We start from the raw sequence: 21861 nt of genomic DNA, 5'->3' as shown, positions 1-21861 counted from the left end.
AACTAGTAATAATTTCTTCTCTTTTCTAAAAAGTTACTGATATCTAGTTGGATGGCTAGATGAACACCACTTCAGTTCCCAAACTTCTCCTCAGTGGCACCTCAGCTATTCCATGATTTTGTTACATTTCACCAACAGCTCAATTAAATAATTACATTTAATTGGTTTAATAAGTCAGTGAGAGATTGACTAGCTGTATGAGGTGTGCTAGTGGCCAAGTCAAAAAATACATGGCTGCACTGGACGGTCGCTGTAAATACTAGGATGATTTTAGCAGAGGTTCTAAAATGGCTAAGCTGACAGACTTTGACAAGCATAAAATCATACTTTTACACCAACACGAGGATAATCTAAATATCATTTTCTTTGCCTGCCTAAGACTTATTCACTGTACTGTATATTTAGATAAAATCCAAAATGGGCATCCCTTTTCATCACCAATAGTTGACATTTGTTAATCGACTTTTAACTGTTAACCAGATTTATAATGGATGCATGTCCATCACCAAATACCAAAATACCAATACAAAAAATGAAGTGCTTTTTTTTCAAGTGCAAACACGTCATGACTTGTGTAAATAATCATCAGCTAGTTGCCAGACTTTGCAATGAACAAAACAGATGTACAAAATCAACCAAACATTTAATCCTTCAGGCCAAGTGCACTTAACTGGCAGGTCCAGCTTACATCTCCTGTTTAGGAAAATATGGTACCCAAGCATATCTATGTTCTATGCCTTTAAATTAAATGGTTCATATAAAAAATGTTATAGTATTGGTAAAAAATAATTTCTATCTGTTAAATTCTGAATTTTGAACACCCCTAATTTAGATATACCAGCTCGACAATTTTTGTCACTTGAGAGAAGAACAAACTTGTAAAACTTTCCGTGAAAGTATAACAAACAAAATAATGTTATCAATCAGTATCTTATTTTAAAAAACAAAACAAAGATGCATTTTATGGAACTATTACTGCAGTAATGGTGTAGCAAAATGTTTCATTTTTTAAATAAATGCTAAATTTATATTTATGACCAAAAGGAAGGTATGCGAGTTACAATGTTGCTGTCACAAGATGGCAGTAATGACCTGTTAGTAGTATGTAGTAGTATTGTTAGTATTATTGTGTTGGATTGAAATGATGACCAGAAAAATATCTAAACTTAGTTATGGAACTGAGGGAAATTACTAAGATGTTACCATTCTCTGTTAGACACAAAATTGGGTAACGGAAGTACTTCAGTATTTACACTGGTGACTCTTGTGGTCACAAGAATAAATTGGTATCTTAATTCATAGTTTATTCACACTCAAAATTTAGACAGAAGTCTTCAGTTCTGTGTTACTTTTGAGCCCAGAATTCCCATTTGTCTCGTGTGACAAAGGCTCTGACTTGAGCCAGAGTTGTGGGTACAATGTATCCCAAACAATATTAAATGTGGACTTAATGTCGTTGTGTAAATGTGGATTTAATGTCTCTTTGTAATGTTAAATGCAAGTATTGTTGAGTGAAATCTCAACCTTGTCATGCTATTGAAAATGACAATACATCCTTTGATTATGTGTATGTGTTCGATTCCATAGACAAAATTCTGCAGAAATGTTAAGATACAATCTTTTTCTGGCTGATAATTTTCACATTCTTGAAATTTTTGTGAGTTATTATTGTAAGACCTTTTAAGTCTTGGCTTTCTGTTTTTGCAAAAGGTTATCCTAAATAACCTTAATAACACCCTGAAACAAGATATTAGCCAATAATTGCAACTTAATGTTTTTTTTTTTCTCTAGGAAATTTTCAGGCACTTACAGGATAGGTCAATGAATAAATTTGTGGCTAATCCCATTCCAGTTGCACTCACATAATGTTTTTTTTTCCTTGATGAGTAAATACATTTTTTTTTTTTTTCTTGTTTTGGCTCTTTACTATAAACCCATTTGGATGCACAGATCAACTGTATTCAGAATTTGTCACAGATGCTGGTAAAGAAACAGGTTTACATATTTAAATGTCAAGTTATGTAATGTCTGATGTATAGAGTCTATTGAGCAGTTGCTGATTTTTTTCCCCCATAACAATAATATTTGATGTATGAATTTATATAAAAATCTTGAATCTTATAACTCCTATACCATTACTACAAAATACCATTAAGGGTTTATATACAGAATTTGAGCATTCAACTTGAGCATTAAACTTTCATAAATGAACACATGAATGACGCCGTGTCCAGACTGTAAAAACAGTCTTAAGATTTGCAGTACAGGTTTTTCCTTTGTGCTATTAAAGCTGGTCTCTTAGTAGCCTGATGGAAAACACTGGCACTACAATAATAAATACAACTTCATTTTATATTTAGCAACTATTTGGCTAAAGGCCTGCACTTATTAAATAGCCTTGTAAGGGCTGCTGACATTACAGGTTGTTTTAAATTTGCAGTTACCGTTGCGTTTTTAAATACTGATGAACTACGCAAGTTTATCCAGCTCAGCCCTTAAAGGTTTATTTCAGGTCAACTGGCAGTATAATATGCAAAGTTTTATAATTTTCACAAGATTGAAAATGTATTTTTAAATTTAACCTAAATCATTAATTTTGGAGCAACATATGAACTCAGTGGGTAGCAATTGAGGGTACTCCAAACCCCCCCCCCCAGTCCAACAAAACACTAAGGTGAATTGGAGTTACCAAATTGCCCATAGGTGTGAATATGTGTATGAATGATGTATGTGCCCCATCCTGATTTGTTCCTTGCCTTGCCCCCATAGCTTCCAGGGCAGGTTCCTGACCCCTGTGCCCCTGAAAAGGTCAAGCAGGTACAAATTTTGGATGGATGGATGGATGCTTATGGGGGTTGAAGTCTCACCTCCACTTTTGTATATGTGTAGTTTGCATGTCCTCCATGTGTTGTGCAGGTTTCCTCCTACAGTCCATGTACATGCACATGCATGTGAATTTTCCCATCTCTTTTTTTGGGTTAGATATAATCAACGTTGGAGGTAGCAACGTTGTCTTCCATATAATGGTTTCCGAGATGTCATTCTTGCCATCTTTCTTACAGTAATTTGAACCAAAGACAAGAAAAAAGTGCCATATAAAACAGGTTTCATATTTTTAATACTTTAATACTAAACTTCACTGCTGTAATTCATGTAACAAAGCATATGAAAATCAAAGCATTTTACACATCAGCCTTAAGAAAATTTGAGTACATACCCCATTTAATATCTTAAAACAAATGTATAAAAGCACTGATTGGCAATTGCCAGAAATGCCTGAGTAGGGTAACCCTACTTTGCATTACAATGTCAAGATTGAGTGTAGGTATATATATTACTTATTTTCAAATATTTATACTGTACATGCTATTAGTGTTCAGTATATCAAACTTTGTGTGCTTTTGTACATTTCACTAATTTACAAAATCCTCAGAGAACACTTCTGACAAACATTTCATTAGAATTTAATACATCTGTTGCAAAAAAAAATCATACAGGCAAAATATATGAAGATAATTAGCCAAGTTTATTTTTTATCATAGATATACATATTAAAACAGGTCATATGAATAACATAGCTTTCTTTGTTGACATTCCAGTGAAGTTAACTTAATGGATGGTCGGGAACGATATTTTCAGAGGTAATGGATTACTCCTTACAAGACAACAGCTTTAGCACACTACAGAAATGCTGCTTCCGTTAAATGCTCAGTGCTGATCATTGAAGCCACACTTCAGCAAGAGGCATGTTGACTGCGTTTCGTATGCCTCGCCAGCAAATGACCTTACTTCATGAGGATGAAAATAAACAAGATGTTCAGACTACTCTTTCCCAAAATGTCCAATGGAAAGGTAAATGTCCAATACAATAAACATGGAACAGGGCTTCAAGGAAACCGCTTTGGGGAAAAACACCTGTTAGGTGCCTTTCAGCAGTTATGAAGCTCGGATAATTTAAAAAAGAAATCGTTTTCCCCGAGGAGAAAAAGATGTGGAAAAAATTTGCCCCAATCACCTAATGAAAGTTACCATAAGCATATAGCAGTCTTACACACTGATGTTTTTTTACACCTGCTTGATTGTACGAGATTAAATTATCAAATAGGTTGTGTTCTGCTTCGGCCTTCTAGGTGTTTTGAGGTCATGGAAGTTAACTCTCCAGTCTACGACTGTACAATGTACGAATACATGCAGTTGGAGCCCTAGAGCTAGGATTCTGTGAACTTAAAAAAGCCGACATTCTGGAACACTTGTACCACTTTTATTGAATACTTCCCTAAACATCGACTGATATGCTTGTTAAAAAGCATACTTGGGCTGCCTATTGTAGGCCTGTAGTCGGCTGCTGGTTTGAGCCAGGTTAAGGCACTCAGGATTTCTCTGTGATTTTTGACCTTGAGTAAAAACCAAGGGAAGTATAAGGCAGTTTAGAATAACACTGGTGAGTCATTCTGTAACACACTGCAATCACAGGGAAAAAAGCACCTTTTGAATCGAGGCCTTTCCTGTATACACTTTTTTTTTTTATTATTGAACTAGGTAATATTACCATCTTGGGATTACTGGTTAATACTCTCAGTGTAGCATTTAATTGCAATTGACTGAAATATGCCCAATGTTTATTTAACCAAACTTTATTTGAAAACAAATGAACATGCTTGTTCAAATTGAAAATATTCATATAAACAAAAGGTTATTGGCACCTCACTGGTTTCCTAAGTTTTTGATGTATTTTTTCCTTCTACTCTCAATCCCTTTCACCCTAAAAATATCAAGATGAAAAATAGAGACCAAAACACTAATTTAAAAATGCATCTTGAGTGAAAGTCAGTGATCAACAGGTGCAGAAACTCTTAATTGTTAAAAACGCCAACATGAATCCATTTGCAAAAGCAAGAAATAAATAATGGAAAAATGTCAACTATGTTCTTGTGGCACTTTTCAGTTTCTTTCTGGTTAAATATTACTGTCTTTAAAATGATACTAAAGATGGCTGATTTAAAAAAAAAAAAAAAAAAAAAACATAAAAATAGACCCTGGGAAGTTCCCATTTCCCCATGTCTACCATTCACTCTAAGAAGGCAAGTGCTGTTTGATGATTTCTCTTGATTGAGGGGGTATCCTGTCTGGGAACCGCACCTGGAACTCCACTATCAGGTCCCCCCTCTGAGATGGGCTTTTGGGATAAGGAAGTCCCTCTCCTCTCAGTCTCTTGACTGTTCCTGGCTTGATGACATCACTGCAAGGAAGGGGAATCACTCTGTTGTCCATGGTGGGAATGTTCACTGTGCAACCACACAGAGCCTGAAAGAGAGAGAACAGATCTGCTCAGTGATTTAGTCCTTTTTCTCCCTGGCAACAGAAATTCATCTTTGGAGGAACTCATCACAAGATCTCATTGGTATTTCTGTCATTACAAGAATCATTGCCATAAAAATGCAGTGGTGTCATTTATTGCTACTTGATTACTGCTGTTCATATTAGGTTGTCCCCATGTGAAACATCAAGCTGTTTATTCTGATTGACACCCTGAACTTTGGATCTAGGAACCCATTAGGAATCCCTTAGCTCACTTGTATGGAAATGCAGAAATACCTAAACTGTTAGAAATAATGCCATTATATAATAATGTCCCAATTGTGCAAGCCAGTTTGTTAGTGTTGCACTTGGTTAGTCATATTGATAAAAGTACCTCTATTCTGTATCTGGGTAATTGGCTAGGGCAAACTGCAGTGCTGGTGCGCATGTCTGTCTCTCGCCGGAAGATGTACGTGTGTAGAATACGGGGGTGTGGGGATGTGCTTCTGAACACGCCGTACGTCTGCCTTTGAACAGGCGTGGGAGTGTGTGACTGTGAAGCAGCCCTTGCCTGGATGACTTAGCGTGGGCGGGAGTGACTGTGGCTTGTGTGTGGGTGAGAGCCCTGGGGGGTGGGGGGGGGAGCTAAATATAGCAGCCACTCTCATTTCTGAGGGCTGATGAGGTAGCTGAAGAATCAGCTGATGCCATGAATTATTCGGGGTTTGTCAGCCAGCCTCAGACTGAGCAGGGGCAGGCAGGGATACAGTGTGGGCAGACAGAGTCGCTCCAGAGGAAGGGAGGGAGGGAAGCAGGGAAGGAACAGAGCACAATATGTTCCAGTCAGGATGTACAGAAAATCACCTAAATTACTTAGGCACGTACTGTTTCATGGCGTATTTAGATTATGCACTGAAAGATGGATTTAAGGCACAACCAGAAGGCATTAATCAATTCAGTCTTGCACAATTTCATTAAATTGTGCCTTATAGCGGTATCTTTTTTTGTTCTGTTCTTTTGAGTCTCAGTGGATACAGAAATTGTGAATTTGCCATCAATCAGATCTCCCAATATAAACATCCCCAGACATGGCGAGATTGCAGCTGCCACTGGGGGCATTAAGCATTCAATTGCACTGACATCAGCTGCTTCCTAAAGGATTGCCTTGAGGAATGAATGGAAAGAAATAGGTTGTTAAAAAAACTTTCAAACATCTAGGCTTGCAGAAGGAGCAGCAAGCTGTTCTGGACCAAAGCAAATGCGCTAACCAGGACCACTGAAACGCGTTTGCAGAGCACAGGGGCTTGATTACAGGGCTCATAAGGAGCTGAAGAAAGGTGGTGCTTCAAAGGATAATGAAAAAGGGGTCTATGTTGTCGGTCTGAACCACAAGGAGGGAAGGGGTGTGTACAGTCAGGGTATGTGGGACACCTGCATTGTATCTTTACAAAAAAAAAAAACAGCAGAAATAGGTATAATGGTCTAACTGATTCAGAACATTAGCACAGAGCTTGTGAACTAAAGGCAGGTTTTAAGTAAAATGAAATGCGAGTCTAGCCCATATTCCCTGTTCCTGGGCAGAAAGAGCTTTAGTGGGGCCAAAACTCCTGGGTTAGAAGGTGGCAACAAGATTCAATGTAACAAAATATTGGCACCACACTGGCCAAATGTTATTTGCAACAACTATGACGGCCACTCACTGGGGGGGACAGGAGGTCCTCCCTGCTGGTGCAACGAAACCAGAAATAATTAGTCTTATTGGCTAGACAGCATAGGAGAGCAAGGACAACAGTGCCTTCCTGTTGGGGCAGAGGTAACTCAACGTGATGGAAGTTAAAAGAATTGTACAAAAGTCAGTCTTTGCTGGGGTATATCCTATTTAAAATATTTCTAAATGAATGAAAGACACTTCTGATTCTCTACTAAGCTACACTGCTATTCCTTAAAGCAAATAAACAGAAGACATTGGTTTTAAATCAGCAGTAAGGTAATATGCTTTTAAAATTTAACTCCAGTCTTATCCTTAGTTTTGCTGTGAAGTAACCACAGATTATCATTTGGCAAATGGCAGAATTTGCTTTTAGTACTAAAAACTGCTTGAGTACTTATTTCAGGCCACAGGTGCGATAAAAATAGCATGGTTTCTCACATTAGCCTTTGATGCCTAGGAACCACTCTGATGGGCATCTATGTTTATCCCAAGAAGGGAGCCTGGCTATTTGCTCTTCTAAATAAAACCAAAGGCTTGTCTTATTACTAAGGTGCTAAATATTGACAAATTGTTCAAAACAGCCTCTGTCCCAGAATAACACTGCTAACTTGATTAGCATCAAGTAAATTGCTATTACGCCTAACATGTCCAGCACGACACTGATTCATTTGTGAGTGTATTATGGGATGACCAATCCACAGCAACGTGTGATAGTATGAAAGGTTGTCACTTGATGTTTTGCTTTCAAAGAGAGATATAAAGAAAACTGCAGAATGACTTTGCCCACCAACACAACTGTATTATGTATAAAAGCTCCCCCATCCCTGCCAATAAATTAATAGCTGGTAAACAAAAACCTCCATATAATGATGTGTCCCAGGGCCCCTCCTAATAGGCTGAGTGCAGCAGAATAAAACTGCTGTGTGTAATTATGTCAGCCTTTGGAGCAGCAGGCTTGCTGCAGTGAAACTCCGCAGCTCACGTAAATCTGGCAGCTGGAGATCAAAGCACTGCAATCGCTCACTGCGATGTGCTCAGTCACGCTCTGCAGACCCAGAGCCCTGCCACCCCCTTTTTTTTCTTCACTCTCAGAACACGAATGGGCTCTTTTCACTGTAAATGGGTGGGGGGATTCTTTTAAGATTCACAGCAGTGATGCCAGGTAGATATGGGAGTAAAACTTTTTTTTTTAAGGCCCTCCAGATTTAGAATATCTACACCTATTTTAAAATCCAGCCCAGTTTTAATCAGCCATTCCGTCCCTGTTCAGTCTTTTGCTGTCTGCTGGTAAGTGGTATCTAAATAAAGTCTGTCACACTCACCTAACAGAAAGCTCTCCTCCCCCCGACTTCAGCTAGGCACGATTCAACAGTAACCTTTACGGGGGGCTGTAATTTAATCAGCTGCCGAGACACGGAATCTCGGCAGAACTCGCAAGGGTCTAGAGCTCTGCTCTGTCTGTAGCAACACAGCCGGTACTCTGCAGCGCATGCTAATGATGAGAGCTCTGCTAGGCAGAACATTCACAGCCACCGAAAACAACAGTACAGAGGCAAAAAGAACCTCCATTTTGTAGATCAGTGTGGTGATGGTCCAGCAAATCTACAGTTAAACTGCTGCTGTATGACTACTATTAAACACACTGTAAAAGGACCACTGACACACTGCAGCAGTGCTGGAGAGCTGCCTTATCCAAATTCATTTTCCTGCAGTCTTGACAGTTTAATTTCCCTATGAACAAAGATGTATCCCCGCATGCATCTTCGCATGCTACTGTGGTCTCTGTCTGGCCATACTTCTATTGGCCTTTTCAAATTGAGGTTTGACTGTGCATGACACCAGGGCACTAAATTCCTTTACGCACACACACCCAGGGGAGAGAGTAAAGTGGTCCTTGTGCCAAAATCTTTAATGTTGGGTGGTGGATCACATTCAGTGACGGTGGGCCACTTTCAGTAACACTGACATGCTGACAAGCAATGAAAACAAAATTTAAAACATAATTTTTAATTATTCCAGAAGGGAATGTTAGTTTGAAATCTGTTAATGGTTAATAACAATGTATCATTCTGTGTAACCGACAAATTAACAAGAATTTGAATTAGCCTATTATGTCCATAAATATTACATCTCATCATGATTTTATTAACTTTATGTGCACTGTGCCTCCCTAGAGTTTACTTTCAGGCTACATTATGGGATCTCCAGCCCCACATTGCACAGATTAACTGAGCTTAATATAAATATTTTCCAAACCAAGCTTTTTTCATGTATAGGCCATATTGTGTGTGCATGCTGTTATCGTTAGCCAGCTAGCATTAGCTAGGTACCTCGAAGTTGTGGCAGCAAAAGTGTTTTTCAATTTTGTTCTTCCTGATACAGGACTATTATGTTGGGGTTGAAATGCAAGAATGGAAACATATTTTTTTTTCTCAGCAATAATTATTTTAAAATATATATTTTTGAGCCCTGTAATAGCTATAGATTCAAGAACTTCAGTACCCTATTGGCGTTTTGCCACTTAAATGAAAAATAAAAACATGGCATCAAACTTTTAAGTTGTCATTCTGTCTACTATACATCAAGAACGGATGGTGACTGCAATTCAATTTTTTCACCCTTAAAAAGGTGCCCAACCCTGTGTCACTTCTAGTGTCAGGCACTCAGTACAAACGTCCTGCAGTTTTGTAATGGGTACAAGAGGTCAGTTGAGCAGGTGTGTGCAGACACATAATTGATTATTCATTTGCCGATGTCTAACCTCACACTATTGTGGCAACTTAGGCCAGATTCCTAAGATGACTACCTCATTGTACTGCAGTCTTTAAATTAATTTACAATCCATGAAAGCCTGGCTTTCAGGCACAGCCCTGGAGAGTGGATAAGCTATCAAACTCAAAACCCAGGTATAGGCTGTTGTGTGTATCATATGTAAATGCAGAGTACACAGTTTAATTTCATTTGTGTTAAAACTCCTGGTTAATAGAATATAGAAGATGCCTTATCTCCATTTTTTTATGAGGTGTGATCTAACTAGAGAAGTCTGAGGAAGGCAACAGAAATGGTAGACATCTGAACATAATGTAATTTCCCGATGGTTAATGGCAGTTCACTGATTTAAATCACTCCAAATGCACTGAATACAGCTTTAAATAGTTTAAATGGCAGCAGGTGGTCATGGGCTAGAGGTCAAGAATCCCCCCATTTGTTTTAACTCATGTCTCCGAGGAGACCATGCGTCTGTGCACAATATTTGTACTGTAGCTGCCCATGTGACCTCAAACTGTCATTTCATGTTGAACACTTTGTCTGCTAAGGAATTGTCTGCTACAGTATTGGGAATCCTGGATATTAGAAACCTACCTCTTTAAGACTGATCTTGGCGGTGAAGACTATGTTGGAGCCATCTCTTTTGAAGTGGGGGTGCCCTTTGTCTTTGAGGACAAAAGCAATGTCGGCAGGAATGTTCTCTGGCGTCTCGTCACCCTCTTTGGGGAAGGTGATCTTGGTCCCTTCCTTCCAGCCCCTCTTGATGATGATGTTGAGGATCTTGTCCTCTGTGCGCAACGTCTTGCCGTCGGGGTTGAGGCGCCGCCGAGTGATTTTCATGCGTTTGGTGCAGCCGTGGAAGATCTCCTCCAGGGAGACTCGGAGCTCGTGCACCACTGGTGGGTCCTGCACCTTGCGGCGGCTGTGCAGGGCGTCGGCATGGTGACGACGACCGCCTCCACCACCATGGTGAAACCCGTTGATGCCATTGAAACCGAAGCGGCTAAAGGCGTTGAAAGGGTCGTCATCCCCGTCCAGCTCGATGTCCATGTCATGGTCTCCGAAACCATTATTAGAGCCTCGAGTGCGGCTTGACCCGAAGAAAATGTCAAATGGGTTGGAGCCACCAAAGAAGGAAGCAAAGGTGGCATGGGGGTCTCCATGGAAGGTGTAGTGGTAGGTGTTCCCCTGGCCTCCAGTTGATCCACCTCCTCCAGCTTTAAGACCTGCAAGGCCAAATATGGGCGGATTTTGACATTAATTTACGTTAAATATTTTATTATATGAAGATTGCCAAATATGCAAGTATCCCATTACATCCCAAATAACATGACACAAGAAAAGGCAAAAGTAAGTCAGTCTTGGGGATACATGAAAAAGTATAGTTTGCTTGCACTCGCATATTTCTCTTTAGAAACCTGTACAAATACAACAGCCCATAAACCATATGTCATTTAGACAACATTGCCTTTTTTAAGGCTAATGATTTTGTTAAGGAAAAGCTATCCACATAGGATACTCTATCAATTACTCTAATATATTTTGCAATCCTTTACTCTTTAACAAAGGAATACATTGGTTAAATATAGTACAAAAGCAAAAATGTTGTGTGACTCATAACCAAACTATCCTCATGATTTATCATATTGATATCGGACTTATTTATGTATGTATTTTACTTATTTTTGTTTAAATACAACACCTGGTGAGTTGTCCTGCATTTCGAACATCCTCTCCAGCTCAACTTTAAAATTTTTGTACCTGGCATCAAACTGAGTAACCAGAACTGTAAATTCACACTTCAGCTGGGCTCTGAAGGAGCAGGCTTCCGTGAAGCACCCTGCCGCATTATTATCCCATGGATGAATTTAGCAGCGTTTGCTGTCACTTTGAATATATCAGGAGCATCTGCCTGCATTTACAGTACTTAAGGCTCTCCTCAGCTGAACAAATCACTGACACAGTGCCTCTCATGGTTGGTACACGTTACTAATCTTGACAGTCCTCATTAAATTTGTCCTGCAAATATTTACAGCATCAGTTGCAAATATCTCTGCATAGTTCTGTTCTGTAACCCAGTACACATTCCCCAGACAGTCTTGTTCCTGGAACTCCAGGTATTTTACATGGAAGAATTAACTACATGACAGGAAGTAAAATGACCCACTGTTTGTAGTTTTTGAGTGCTAAGGTCACACCAATCTGTATACAGCTAAAGATAGATTGATTATCCTGGCACATAGCATGGCACAGAGGGCGTGCGAGAGAAACAGTGAATCACAGTGTGTGGCCTAAGCTGAAATCACACTGTTACTTCAGTCTTATTTTTGGTTTTTCTGCACTATGCAGCCAGTTTATTTCTATTTCGGAAGCTGTATAGTACTCATTTGTATTACCACCTTCAAAAGTTCTCATCCACTTCATGAATTCAATAACTTAAGTGTCCTGGCTTACATTACTAATGTAAAATATTTTTGTCTCATTTACAGTTTCTTTCACAATTGATAGACATTTATTGCTTCCAAAAATAATTAGCCCACCTGGGATTTCCATCATATAAAAGCTGCTTCATTCATGCTTTATTCATAAAGGCTATCATCAACTTGGCACTGATTCCACATAATACAGCTAAACTTGACTGAAATGTCAGGAAGTTCTCACCTTCCTCCCCAAACTGGTCATAGATGGTCCTTTTCTTTGGGTCACTCAGCACCTCATAGGCCTCTGCGATCTCCTTGAACTTCTCTTCTGCATTGGCGTCCTTGTTTTTATCTGGATGGAACTTGAGGGCCATTTTTCTGTATGCCTTTTTAATTTCATCCTCATTGGCGCCAGACTGGATGCCCAGGGTTTTGTAGTAGTCCTTCCCCATAGCTTTGATGGACAGACAGTGCACTTCTGGGACCACCTTGGCTTGCTGACAAACAAGGCCATGAAAGTTAGCTAGTCATGCTACCAAGAGCTGAGTAAAAGCATAGCAAGGTACATATCAAGTTAGTGAATGAATGCACAAGGAAATTCAATGAAAGGCTAATCACATGGATTGTATGCAAGCCGCTATAAGGCACTGTGACTGGGTGGAATCCTAATTCCCAGAAAGAATCAAATTAAGAAAATAAAATTATGAGCAATGAAAAGTGATGAAGAGTATGCATTCATCTGAGGCATTATATAAAGACAGAAACCTGTTTTCCATTCAAGGGGTATAAAGCAGCATAAACTGGTCGAGGTCATTCTATAGAATTCTACAGATAATGCGTTTATCACAGCATACAGGATACATACTAGAAACACAAGGACAACTGGTTAATTGGGTGTTCAGCCTTCTAAAGACAAAAGTGCAGAATGGCTGGTTTGCTGCCGGTCTGCACACTTAAAAAGTCGAAATCCCAGATACATTAAATCGTCTTTTACGTAATTGTTTTCAAAGAAGTGCGTTCTATTAGGTAAAGCGATACCATGATCAATATTACCGCTTCTATGGACAGGGTTTATTGCAAATGACACATGATTACCTAATGCACATGCATGTACATCAACGAAAACTGTCTGATACAACAAAGCTGCTTGTACAAGGAAACACTCACTGTTTAACGTCGATATGCAACGGAGACCCAGTTGCAAAGACAACCCGTAAAATACTGTCGATATAGCCAATTTATGCCATAAAAAATTATCCGTGAATGAACAAAAGATCACCGTGTGATTGGCTGGCACCGGGAATGCGGCAACTCGTGTGCGGCCGAGAAAGACCCATTTGACAGAGCGAGAAAAAAAAGAAACCGGCATACACAAATGCTTTAACATTAACCTGATAGCGAATACACCCAGACATGGCAGTGTAACCATACATACAGCAGCGATTTACCTTATTTCCTCCCTAATCGTGACCAGCCGGTCCTTTGGGAAACGACTGACGAGATGTACTCCCCAAATATGAAATAGTCGGCTATACTACCAGGCTGACGTCAAGTAACTCCTAAAATAACCCCGGATTACCGGGAACCATGAGCATTTTAACTAGACAGAATTTAAAACATCATTCAGATTTAGAACAATACAATAAAGCCATGTATTTTTTAACTGAAGTAATGGTACAAATGATAAATATAGTACTCCAATCCGCAATTTACATCCCTTTTTATCCAATTTCAAGAAAGCACATTACAAACCATTCAGACCAACAATCTACCATGTAAAATGCATTGCATCATCAAACTATCAATCAACTTTGGAAACCTAGAATCGAACCAACGGTTATCATTTGAGATAAGATGCTCTAGTATGGATAAAATAAATTTAGTATGGATTAAAGAAGACTTTACATTATAAAAAGTTAATTCTGGAAAAACATGCTGAACAGTCTATAGAATAAATGCTCAACAGAAAATGTTCAACGCTCTGACACGTTTTATGTCTGGTTAAGTAGAAGTTTTGTCAAACGCTGAAGACTGACACAAAAATCACTTGTAACAGACATGATACCAATAATGACAAACAAAAACGGTTTGCGAGGTAACATGAATAAGTATTAATGCATTAAATACAAATGGAATTTTAAAATGATAAAAACTATGAAAATCATGAGTAATAGTTTTAAATCTTACCCCCATTATCCAGTTGTCATTTCTGTGTATAACACGAACTTTACACTTTAGGTTTCTGTGTTTTAAACCAAACTGAGTCCAAATCAAAACCATTTTGACAATGAAGCAAATCTATATGCGCGCCCGTATTTTATATAAAACCCTAGGACCTTACCGTGTCCGAGTACTGCTTTGCTGACTGCCAGCCTCCGCTTCTCTTGTAACCCTATTCCATAAACTCCGCCTACAAACGCGACTCAGGATCCCGGAAAATCCTTTGTCTACGTACTATAGGGAATTACCATGTCAATCGACACCCCTCGGCAGTCATTGGATTCATTATCTTTCAATCATATCCTATTCTCCGCCCATTTGCCCTTGAAATGTACGTTTTCCGGTATTCTCTGTGTGCTGATTGGTTCTTAACTTTGCACGGATTTTCTTTTTTCGGATTATTTATTTATTTATCCTACGTGGGAGTTTCTTTGAACAAAATCGGCGTTTTTGTAGTTAATTACAGAAGATCTTATGTCACAGCTAAGCTTTGATTGGTATGAGCCGACGATCCCGCCCCTAATCGTCGACATTTTCACATGCTTGGCCAAAAGCTGCGGCATACCCTTGGTTATGAATCAGAATCGGAGCCGCGGGGAACCTTCCTGTCTTTACATAGAAAGTAACGGTGTATGACCAGTTTGCCAATGCCTACATAACCGTTATCACGAATGACATGTATGTCGAATACCCGGAAAACTCATCGTTCTTGCTTTTTAGCATGAAAAACATTTAAAATGCACACTTAAATCCATAATTTGGTTGAAATTGGCCAAAGTGTAATGGAAAAGACGCGGGTAAAAAGTGACTATTTCTTTCAGAGCTAGTTTGATGTTATTCATTCAGTAAAACTATATCAGTATTATTTATAATGAATAGAGTTTTTAGAGAGCAAAAAATTGTGTCTTGCGTACATTTAGCAATTTTAATTTATGAACATCTTTGTGTCGGATTTCCCCTGTAGTAAAACAAAAAGCAATGTAGCAGACTAAAATATAAATTGCTGTATTGCAGTGATTTTTAATAGAAATAATACACAAATATTTATTATTACCTTATTAAACATTTCCATTGGTACAACAGAAAAAAAAATTATGAATAGACAACTGAATTTTCATGTGTATGAATGGACTAGATAAGGTAAGGAGATTAGTTATGAAACAGCGCGGTATGGTGTTCTGCGAGTTTGTCTGCAAAGGACATAAATGGTTATACTTCCTGTTCCATCACTCAGCCAATAGGATGGCGAGAATTCTACACAGAAAAAGGAAATAGAGACAAATTTGGTCTTGTGCTCATTATTAGCGTCAGAGAGATCCCCGCGGCTCTTCAGCACCAAATATGAAAAAGAAGACCGGAATTAAGAGCTATATGCATTACACAACTATTATACAAGTAATAGAAAATATATTTCGGACATTAAATACGTGTCTTAATAGAAATCAACTTTGTTTATATGTCATTTATGCACATATTATTATTCAGCTTTCCACTTTTTTTGTTTTGCATTGCTTTCCACAGTTCTAGAAGGCACCAGCATTAAGTGACATTAATGAAAAATTGAATATGACTTAAACTGTTTGCTCCTGGGGGTGGCATGGTGGTGCAGTGATTAGCACTGTTGCCTCACACCTCTGGGTCCCAGGTTCGAGTCTCCACCTGGGTTACATGTGTGTGGAGTTTGCATGTTCCCTCCATGTCGTCGTGGGGTTTCCTCCGGGTACTCCGGTTTCCCTCCACAGTCTAAAAACATGCTGAGGCTGATTGGAATTACTAAATTGCCCGTACAGTAGGAGTGCATGTGTGAGTGACTGGTGTGTGAGTGTGCCCTGCGATGGGCTGGCCCCCCATCCTGGGTTGTTCCCTGCCTCGTGCCCATTGCTTCCTGGATAGGCTCCAGACCCCCTGCGACCCAGTAGGATAAGCGGTTTGGAAAATGGATGGATGGATGGATGTTTGCTCCTGTATTTGGGGTTATATGCCAGGGCTACAGACGTGTCCACATACTGTAAAAATGCGACTTAAATTCATAATCAACAGCAACATAATAAAAAACCTTTTACAGAGAAGACACAAAATGATTGTTTGTTTCATTAATCAATATCAGAAAAGGTGTAACACTTGAAATCAAACATTACAGCAAGTACATTTTAGATATGAAATAAGTTTTGCCAATAATGAGCCAGTAAATATGAAAATGGTGAAAATGACTCCTATTGAAGTGGAACTTCTAAACTGCAATTTATTTTAGTAGCATGCATGTAATGGCCTGTAATTTGTTCTGCTTTGTTCAAATACCCAGAGGAATCTTACTGGATAGTAAAACTAATCTTAGCAAATCTGTGTGTTCCGTTTATAATGATGAGGACCATCCTCTTAACATACAGGTGGATTGGTAGTTGTTGGTGGTAGGTAGTTGGATTGGTAGTTGCATTCAAAATGAAAATAGTAATAAAAATGTTCCATAGATATAGCAAGGCTGTTGGCACAATATTTCTCTGGCTTCCTATAATCCCCACTAAATGGTTTGGACATCTCAGTGTCATAAATCTCCTGTGTTTCAATATTTTGAAGAAATCAGGAATACATTTGCATAGCTGGCACTCATACCTCTTAAGCTTATTACCCAGTCATTCTATACATGCTGCATATTTTAAAGCATGTATTTTTGTGCTATGACTTATGTGCAGAATTTTCTTGGAAGCAACCCTTACAATTATGGTACATTTTGTATTTTCTGAATAATATGCTAATTTCATCCGTCTGATATCAACTACACTGAAATATTTAGACCCTGTTTTTTTTATTTCTCAGCCTTCTGTGGGGAAACACTTAAAGTCACGTAAAGTCACATAAACTTTCAAGGACAAACAGTATAAGAAAAGATGAGGCACTAAGTTAGGTATCACAAGGCAAAGTATTTTGTTTTCACTAAATGCTTTTATGCGGAAAAGTCTCTTGCCGAGTGGTGAATCAAGTATAGCTTTTGATTATGTGGTCAGACTTTTTGACAGTGTGAGTACTATCAAGCCGTAACAGATAAATCTCTAAAACTAAATGGAGACGGAGGAATACAATATAGCATTGCTGCACCACACCTGGGGGTTTTATTCACCCCCCCCCCCCCCAATTTGTGTTTTTCATCCACTATCCATGAAAATGCAATTACATGAGAGTTGTCCATTGCGTGTGTGTTTGACTGACTGGGGTAGACTTCAGGTCCCCACAGCACACCTGTGCTGTATAAATAGTTATATGATGGATGGATGGATGGATGGATGGATGGATGGATGGATGGATGGATGGATGGATGGATGGATGGATGGATGGATGGATGGATGGATGGATAGATAGATAGATAGATAGATAGATAGATAGATAGATAGATAGATAGATAGATAGATAGATAGATAGATAGATAGATAGATAGATAGATAGATAGATAGATAGATAAGCATATTGTAGAATTAGGAGCCAACACTGATGAATACCTGTGTGTGAAGAGTTATTAATTCTATTTTAATCCAACATGAGAGAATGGAAACTGCACGCAGAACATTGGAGGCCGTTGTCTACATGAATGAGGTTGAATGTTCATGCAGTATAATTAGGTGTCTGTTTTGCATGCTCAAGGAATTAAATATAGAAGGATATGAGTTTATAAGTTGTGAAGAAGATACTTGTGGTTAACCTGTGAATAAAAGGTCTTCATTCTGGTATCTGGTATCTGTGACTCTCTCCTTTTGCAGCTCTAATTGAACAATTCAGTTTGGTGAATGAGATTTCTTTATATAAATATATATTGGTTTAAATAAATTATAAATTGTGCATTATTTTCCATAATCGATAAGGTGGCAATAGTGGTATTTTGAGATGGACAAAAATGTGCCGTAATCACAGGTTCACAAAAACCCAGAAAAACAGGAATAAATAGCAGGATTATGTCAATGAGTGAGAGTGACATGCATCAGCTGTGAGGCTTTATTTAACGCTCAGTGTCAATCTTCCTCACGGGAAGTACAAACAGACAAATGTGGGATTTGGGGGGGGTGCATGTTGTCCGTCACGACCATGGAGTGGCAGGGGGTCGGCAGGGGGCTCACGCTGGGGGCTCGTGCTGGGGGCTCGTGCTGGGGGCTGAGGGGCTTGCTCAGGCAGGCGCCGGTGCGTGACAAACATGCCACTGGAGCAGCGGGAGAGGAGGATCGTGGTGTGCCGTGGACAAGATGTACCGAGTGAAGCGGAGGAGGAGGAGGAGGAGGAGGCTGCCGGCGTGACGTCCCATCAGCTGAGTCACCCCCCCGGGCAAAGGCAGCGGGGAGGTGTGAATGAATGGAACGGCTCGCTTTCTCTGTTCTCCCGATGAAGGAGGAGCATCCTGCAGCCGGCATGGCGGAAGCGGAACAACTGCTGGGTGTGCAGCATGCATTCCCACGCAGCTCAGCACCAGCACACAGCCGCCGTGCTCCAAGGCTCTCTGTCTGGCACAGGCTGCCATGTGCTGTAAATACCAAGCCATCTTTATAACCTCCCCAGTTAGTCACGATATAAAACCACCAAAAACTGTAGCCAGTAGCCTCATCCATGGTCAGTGATTGGTGCCTCTTAAAGGAATAGAGATGGATTACTGTTATTATTTTTAGAAAAGTACAATTATTATCATGGGTGTCACTAGACCCCTACTGGGGCATGTGTCCCAGTAAAATCTCATATTCAAATCATATGGGTAATGGGGGGCCTGTGCCCCAGTAGAGCTTTATGTCTTGCAATGACTCTGGTCATAATTATAAGCACAGACTGGGTAATATTAACTGGATGTATGGGGGGGACGGGGGGGGGGGACGTATCCCCCCAATATTTAATTGGGCTTTATTCATCCCCCTAATAAACAAACTTTGGTATTTAAAATATTAAGTTGTGTCACCCAATATCAAACCCTTTTGATATATGCATAGTGTGAGTATCTGTGTGGTATGAGGTTTATATTTAAAGATTTATTACATAAGTGATTTATTCCTTTCATCTGCAGCATTAGATATTTATTCATCCATCCATGTTCTAACTGCTTATCCTGGTCAGGGTTCTCAGGATCACCCCCTGCTCCCTCTTCATTATGTCAGTTTTCCTGTTGGCCAGCAGATACTGCTGGTCACCCCAGTGTCCTTGGCTTGATCTGATATCTTTGTTATTTTAGTCTTTCCTGGTGTTGTTTCCTTTGTCTGATTGCCCTCACCTGTGCTCCTGTGTTCTTAGTGATTATCAAATGCCCACACCTGGGTCTTGTTCCCCTTATTGTGTGTGCATTTATGTGCCTCCCCCTGTTCATCTCGTCAACTTGAGTCAGTTGCTGTGAGTATTTGTTACCTAATTGTGCAGTTTGTTCCTGTATTGCTCCCTGCTTTAGTTCATTTTTGGGTTTTCTACCCACCTACCCGTGTTTTAGACTCCTCATGGGTCCTTTTGTTTCTTGTTTTGTTTTGCTTTACTTTACTTTAAATAAAGTCCCTTGTCTTGTTTTGAGCCTCAACGTAGATTGACCCTGCATGCTTCACCATGCCCATTTGTAATTATTTATTGCAGGCAGTGCAGGGCATAAGGGTGGAGTACACCCTGCACAGGATGCCAGTCATTCAGTACATTAATTTCTATTAAATACTATAAATCACAGAATGGAGCACTCTCAGCATAATACATTACAATTAGAATTCAGTGCGAAACTATGCCTGAGATGGTACAATTGACCCAAAATATGTCATTTTAATGCGTCGAGTTTGTACACAACTGCATCGTATTCATCCATCTTCCATTTATCTAGCAAAAGGTCAGGGTGAGTCTGGAGCCTATTGTATGAGGCAAGGCATGTAAGGTAGGGGGAATCCTGCTGCAGTTCACTGTAGGGCACACACTCACAGTCACACACTATGGACCGCTTGCAGACACCAAATCAAATGCTGCCTCAGGGTTGAGTGGTTGAATTTGACCTCTGTTCTGTTTGCATGTTCTTCTCGTGTGTGTGTGTGGTTTGTCTGCCCAGGATGAGCTCCAGGCCTCCCTAAACTTGACCAGGATGATGGGAAGATGCTGGATGGATGGATGGATGGATGGATGGATATCAGTGATGTATACAGACTTTTCAAGTGGCAGGTGCTTGAGCCAACCAGTGGCCAACCAGTACTAATTGTTTAGGTAAAAGAGCAGATGCTCGACACACACAGGCAGGTGTAATTCAATTAACCTGTTTTTTTTTTGCAGCGTGGGGAACAGAGTACCCAGAAGGAACCCATGCAAATCTAGGGAGAACTGCACACACAGGGCAGGGGGTAGGAATGAAACACAAGCGCCTGTGCCATCCACTGAGCTACCACACAGCCCATTATTTGAGGTATATTTGGGGGAAAAATTAAAATTCACAATTGTCTTTTGGATGAGAATTTGAAAATACTTGGAAACAGCACTTGACAGGTTATTAATTTTTACTAGAAATGGGACTGAAAAGAAATGAAGCTTCAAAGCTCACCAGGAACTTTATGACAGTGTGCTGTCAGTATCTGTCTCAGAGGGAGCTTCTCAAGTGGGAACCAAGTAAACCAATGGAATGAGTGATAAGACACTCAGAGACTGACATTGCATATAATCCCACGTACCACCAGATCTGAAGCTTCATGTCAATACTTCATTTATCATACTGACCCAGATACGATAGCCTCTGCCTCTACAAGGCCGGAACATGGAGCATCTGTTATTTATAATTCCAATGTTTTAGTCATAGTTTGACATTGCTGATGTTTTCAATTATAATAGGCATTAATTAACAATGACATCTGCTCCTGGTGTCATCAGAACTGTGAAATGAATGGTTCGGCCCCTTAGGGATGCATCTGATTTTCATGAAGCTGAATGACTTTAAGAAAGAGATTCAGATGTCCTTGCTTTGTTCTAGCCTCCAAACAGAACAGCACACACACGTACATATGTGCTGTTCAGGCATTCCAGGATTATTTATTCATCAGAAAATGCATAACTTATTAATTCACTGTTCTGCCTTGTCAGGGAAAGATCACGACCTGAATTTGCATCCTCCTCCCTCCTTTCCATCCACACCTTCCCTTTGCCTCCACTACCCTCTCTGGGAAGCACGATTCGGCGAGAGCGACGCCCCGGCCCACAAGCAGAGGAGTGCGAATTCGAGCCTCACCGCAGGGATTCGCTCGGCAGACAGTGCTGCAGCAGAGCCTCCCTCCCTGGGCCCACATTCGACTGTCCGTGCCCACTTACGCGTCTGTTGGTGTGATTCCACACACACGGCTGGCTGGCGATGTGCCTTTGCACTGGAGTCACGTTACAGCCAAGTAGAGAGTGGGAGGTGGAGGGAAAGGAAACATACCGGTAAGTCTGGGCAGCGCTGTGCCAGCGATGTGGCCAGAATGCTAATGAATCTGAATG

The 21861-nt window shown here is 40.0% G+C and overlaps 1 protein-coding gene across 3 annotated transcripts; it reads right to left on the bottom strand.

Annotated features, from left to right (window-relative positions):
* Positions 1-3105: 3105 nt before the first annotated feature.
* Positions 3106-14625, bottom strand: dnajb5 (DnaJ heat shock protein family (Hsp40) member B5). 3 transcript variants are annotated; one of them, XM_049018667.1, is made up of 4 exons: positions 14540-14625; positions 12440-12695; positions 10373-11004; positions 3106-5304 (listed from the first exon to the last, which is right to left on the bottom strand). In XM_049018667.1, exons 2-4 carry the CDS (start codon positions 12648-12650, stop codon positions 5074-5076), a joined length of 1074 nt encoding a protein of 357 aa, XP_048874624.1. In that variant the 5' UTR covers positions 12651-12695; positions 14540-14625; the 3' UTR covers positions 3106-5073. The 3 variants fall into 3 exon arrangements, with proteins under 3 accessions (XP_048874624.1, XP_048874623.1, XP_048874625.1); XM_049018666.1 differs by having other exon boundaries at positions 14386-14554; XM_049018668.1 differs by lacking the exon at positions 14540-14625 and adding an exon at positions 13647-14266.
* Between the last annotated feature and the right edge of the window lie 7236 nt (positions 14626-21861).

This window comes from Brienomyrus brachyistius, chromosome 7 (genome assembly GCF_023856365.1).
Source record: "Brienomyrus brachyistius isolate T26 chromosome 7, BBRACH_0.4, whole genome shotgun sequence".
NCBI classification, from domain to species: Eukaryota; Metazoa; Chordata; class Actinopteri; order Osteoglossiformes; family Mormyridae; genus Brienomyrus; species Brienomyrus brachyistius.
This window is presented reverse-complemented; position numbering and strand designations above follow the sequence as displayed.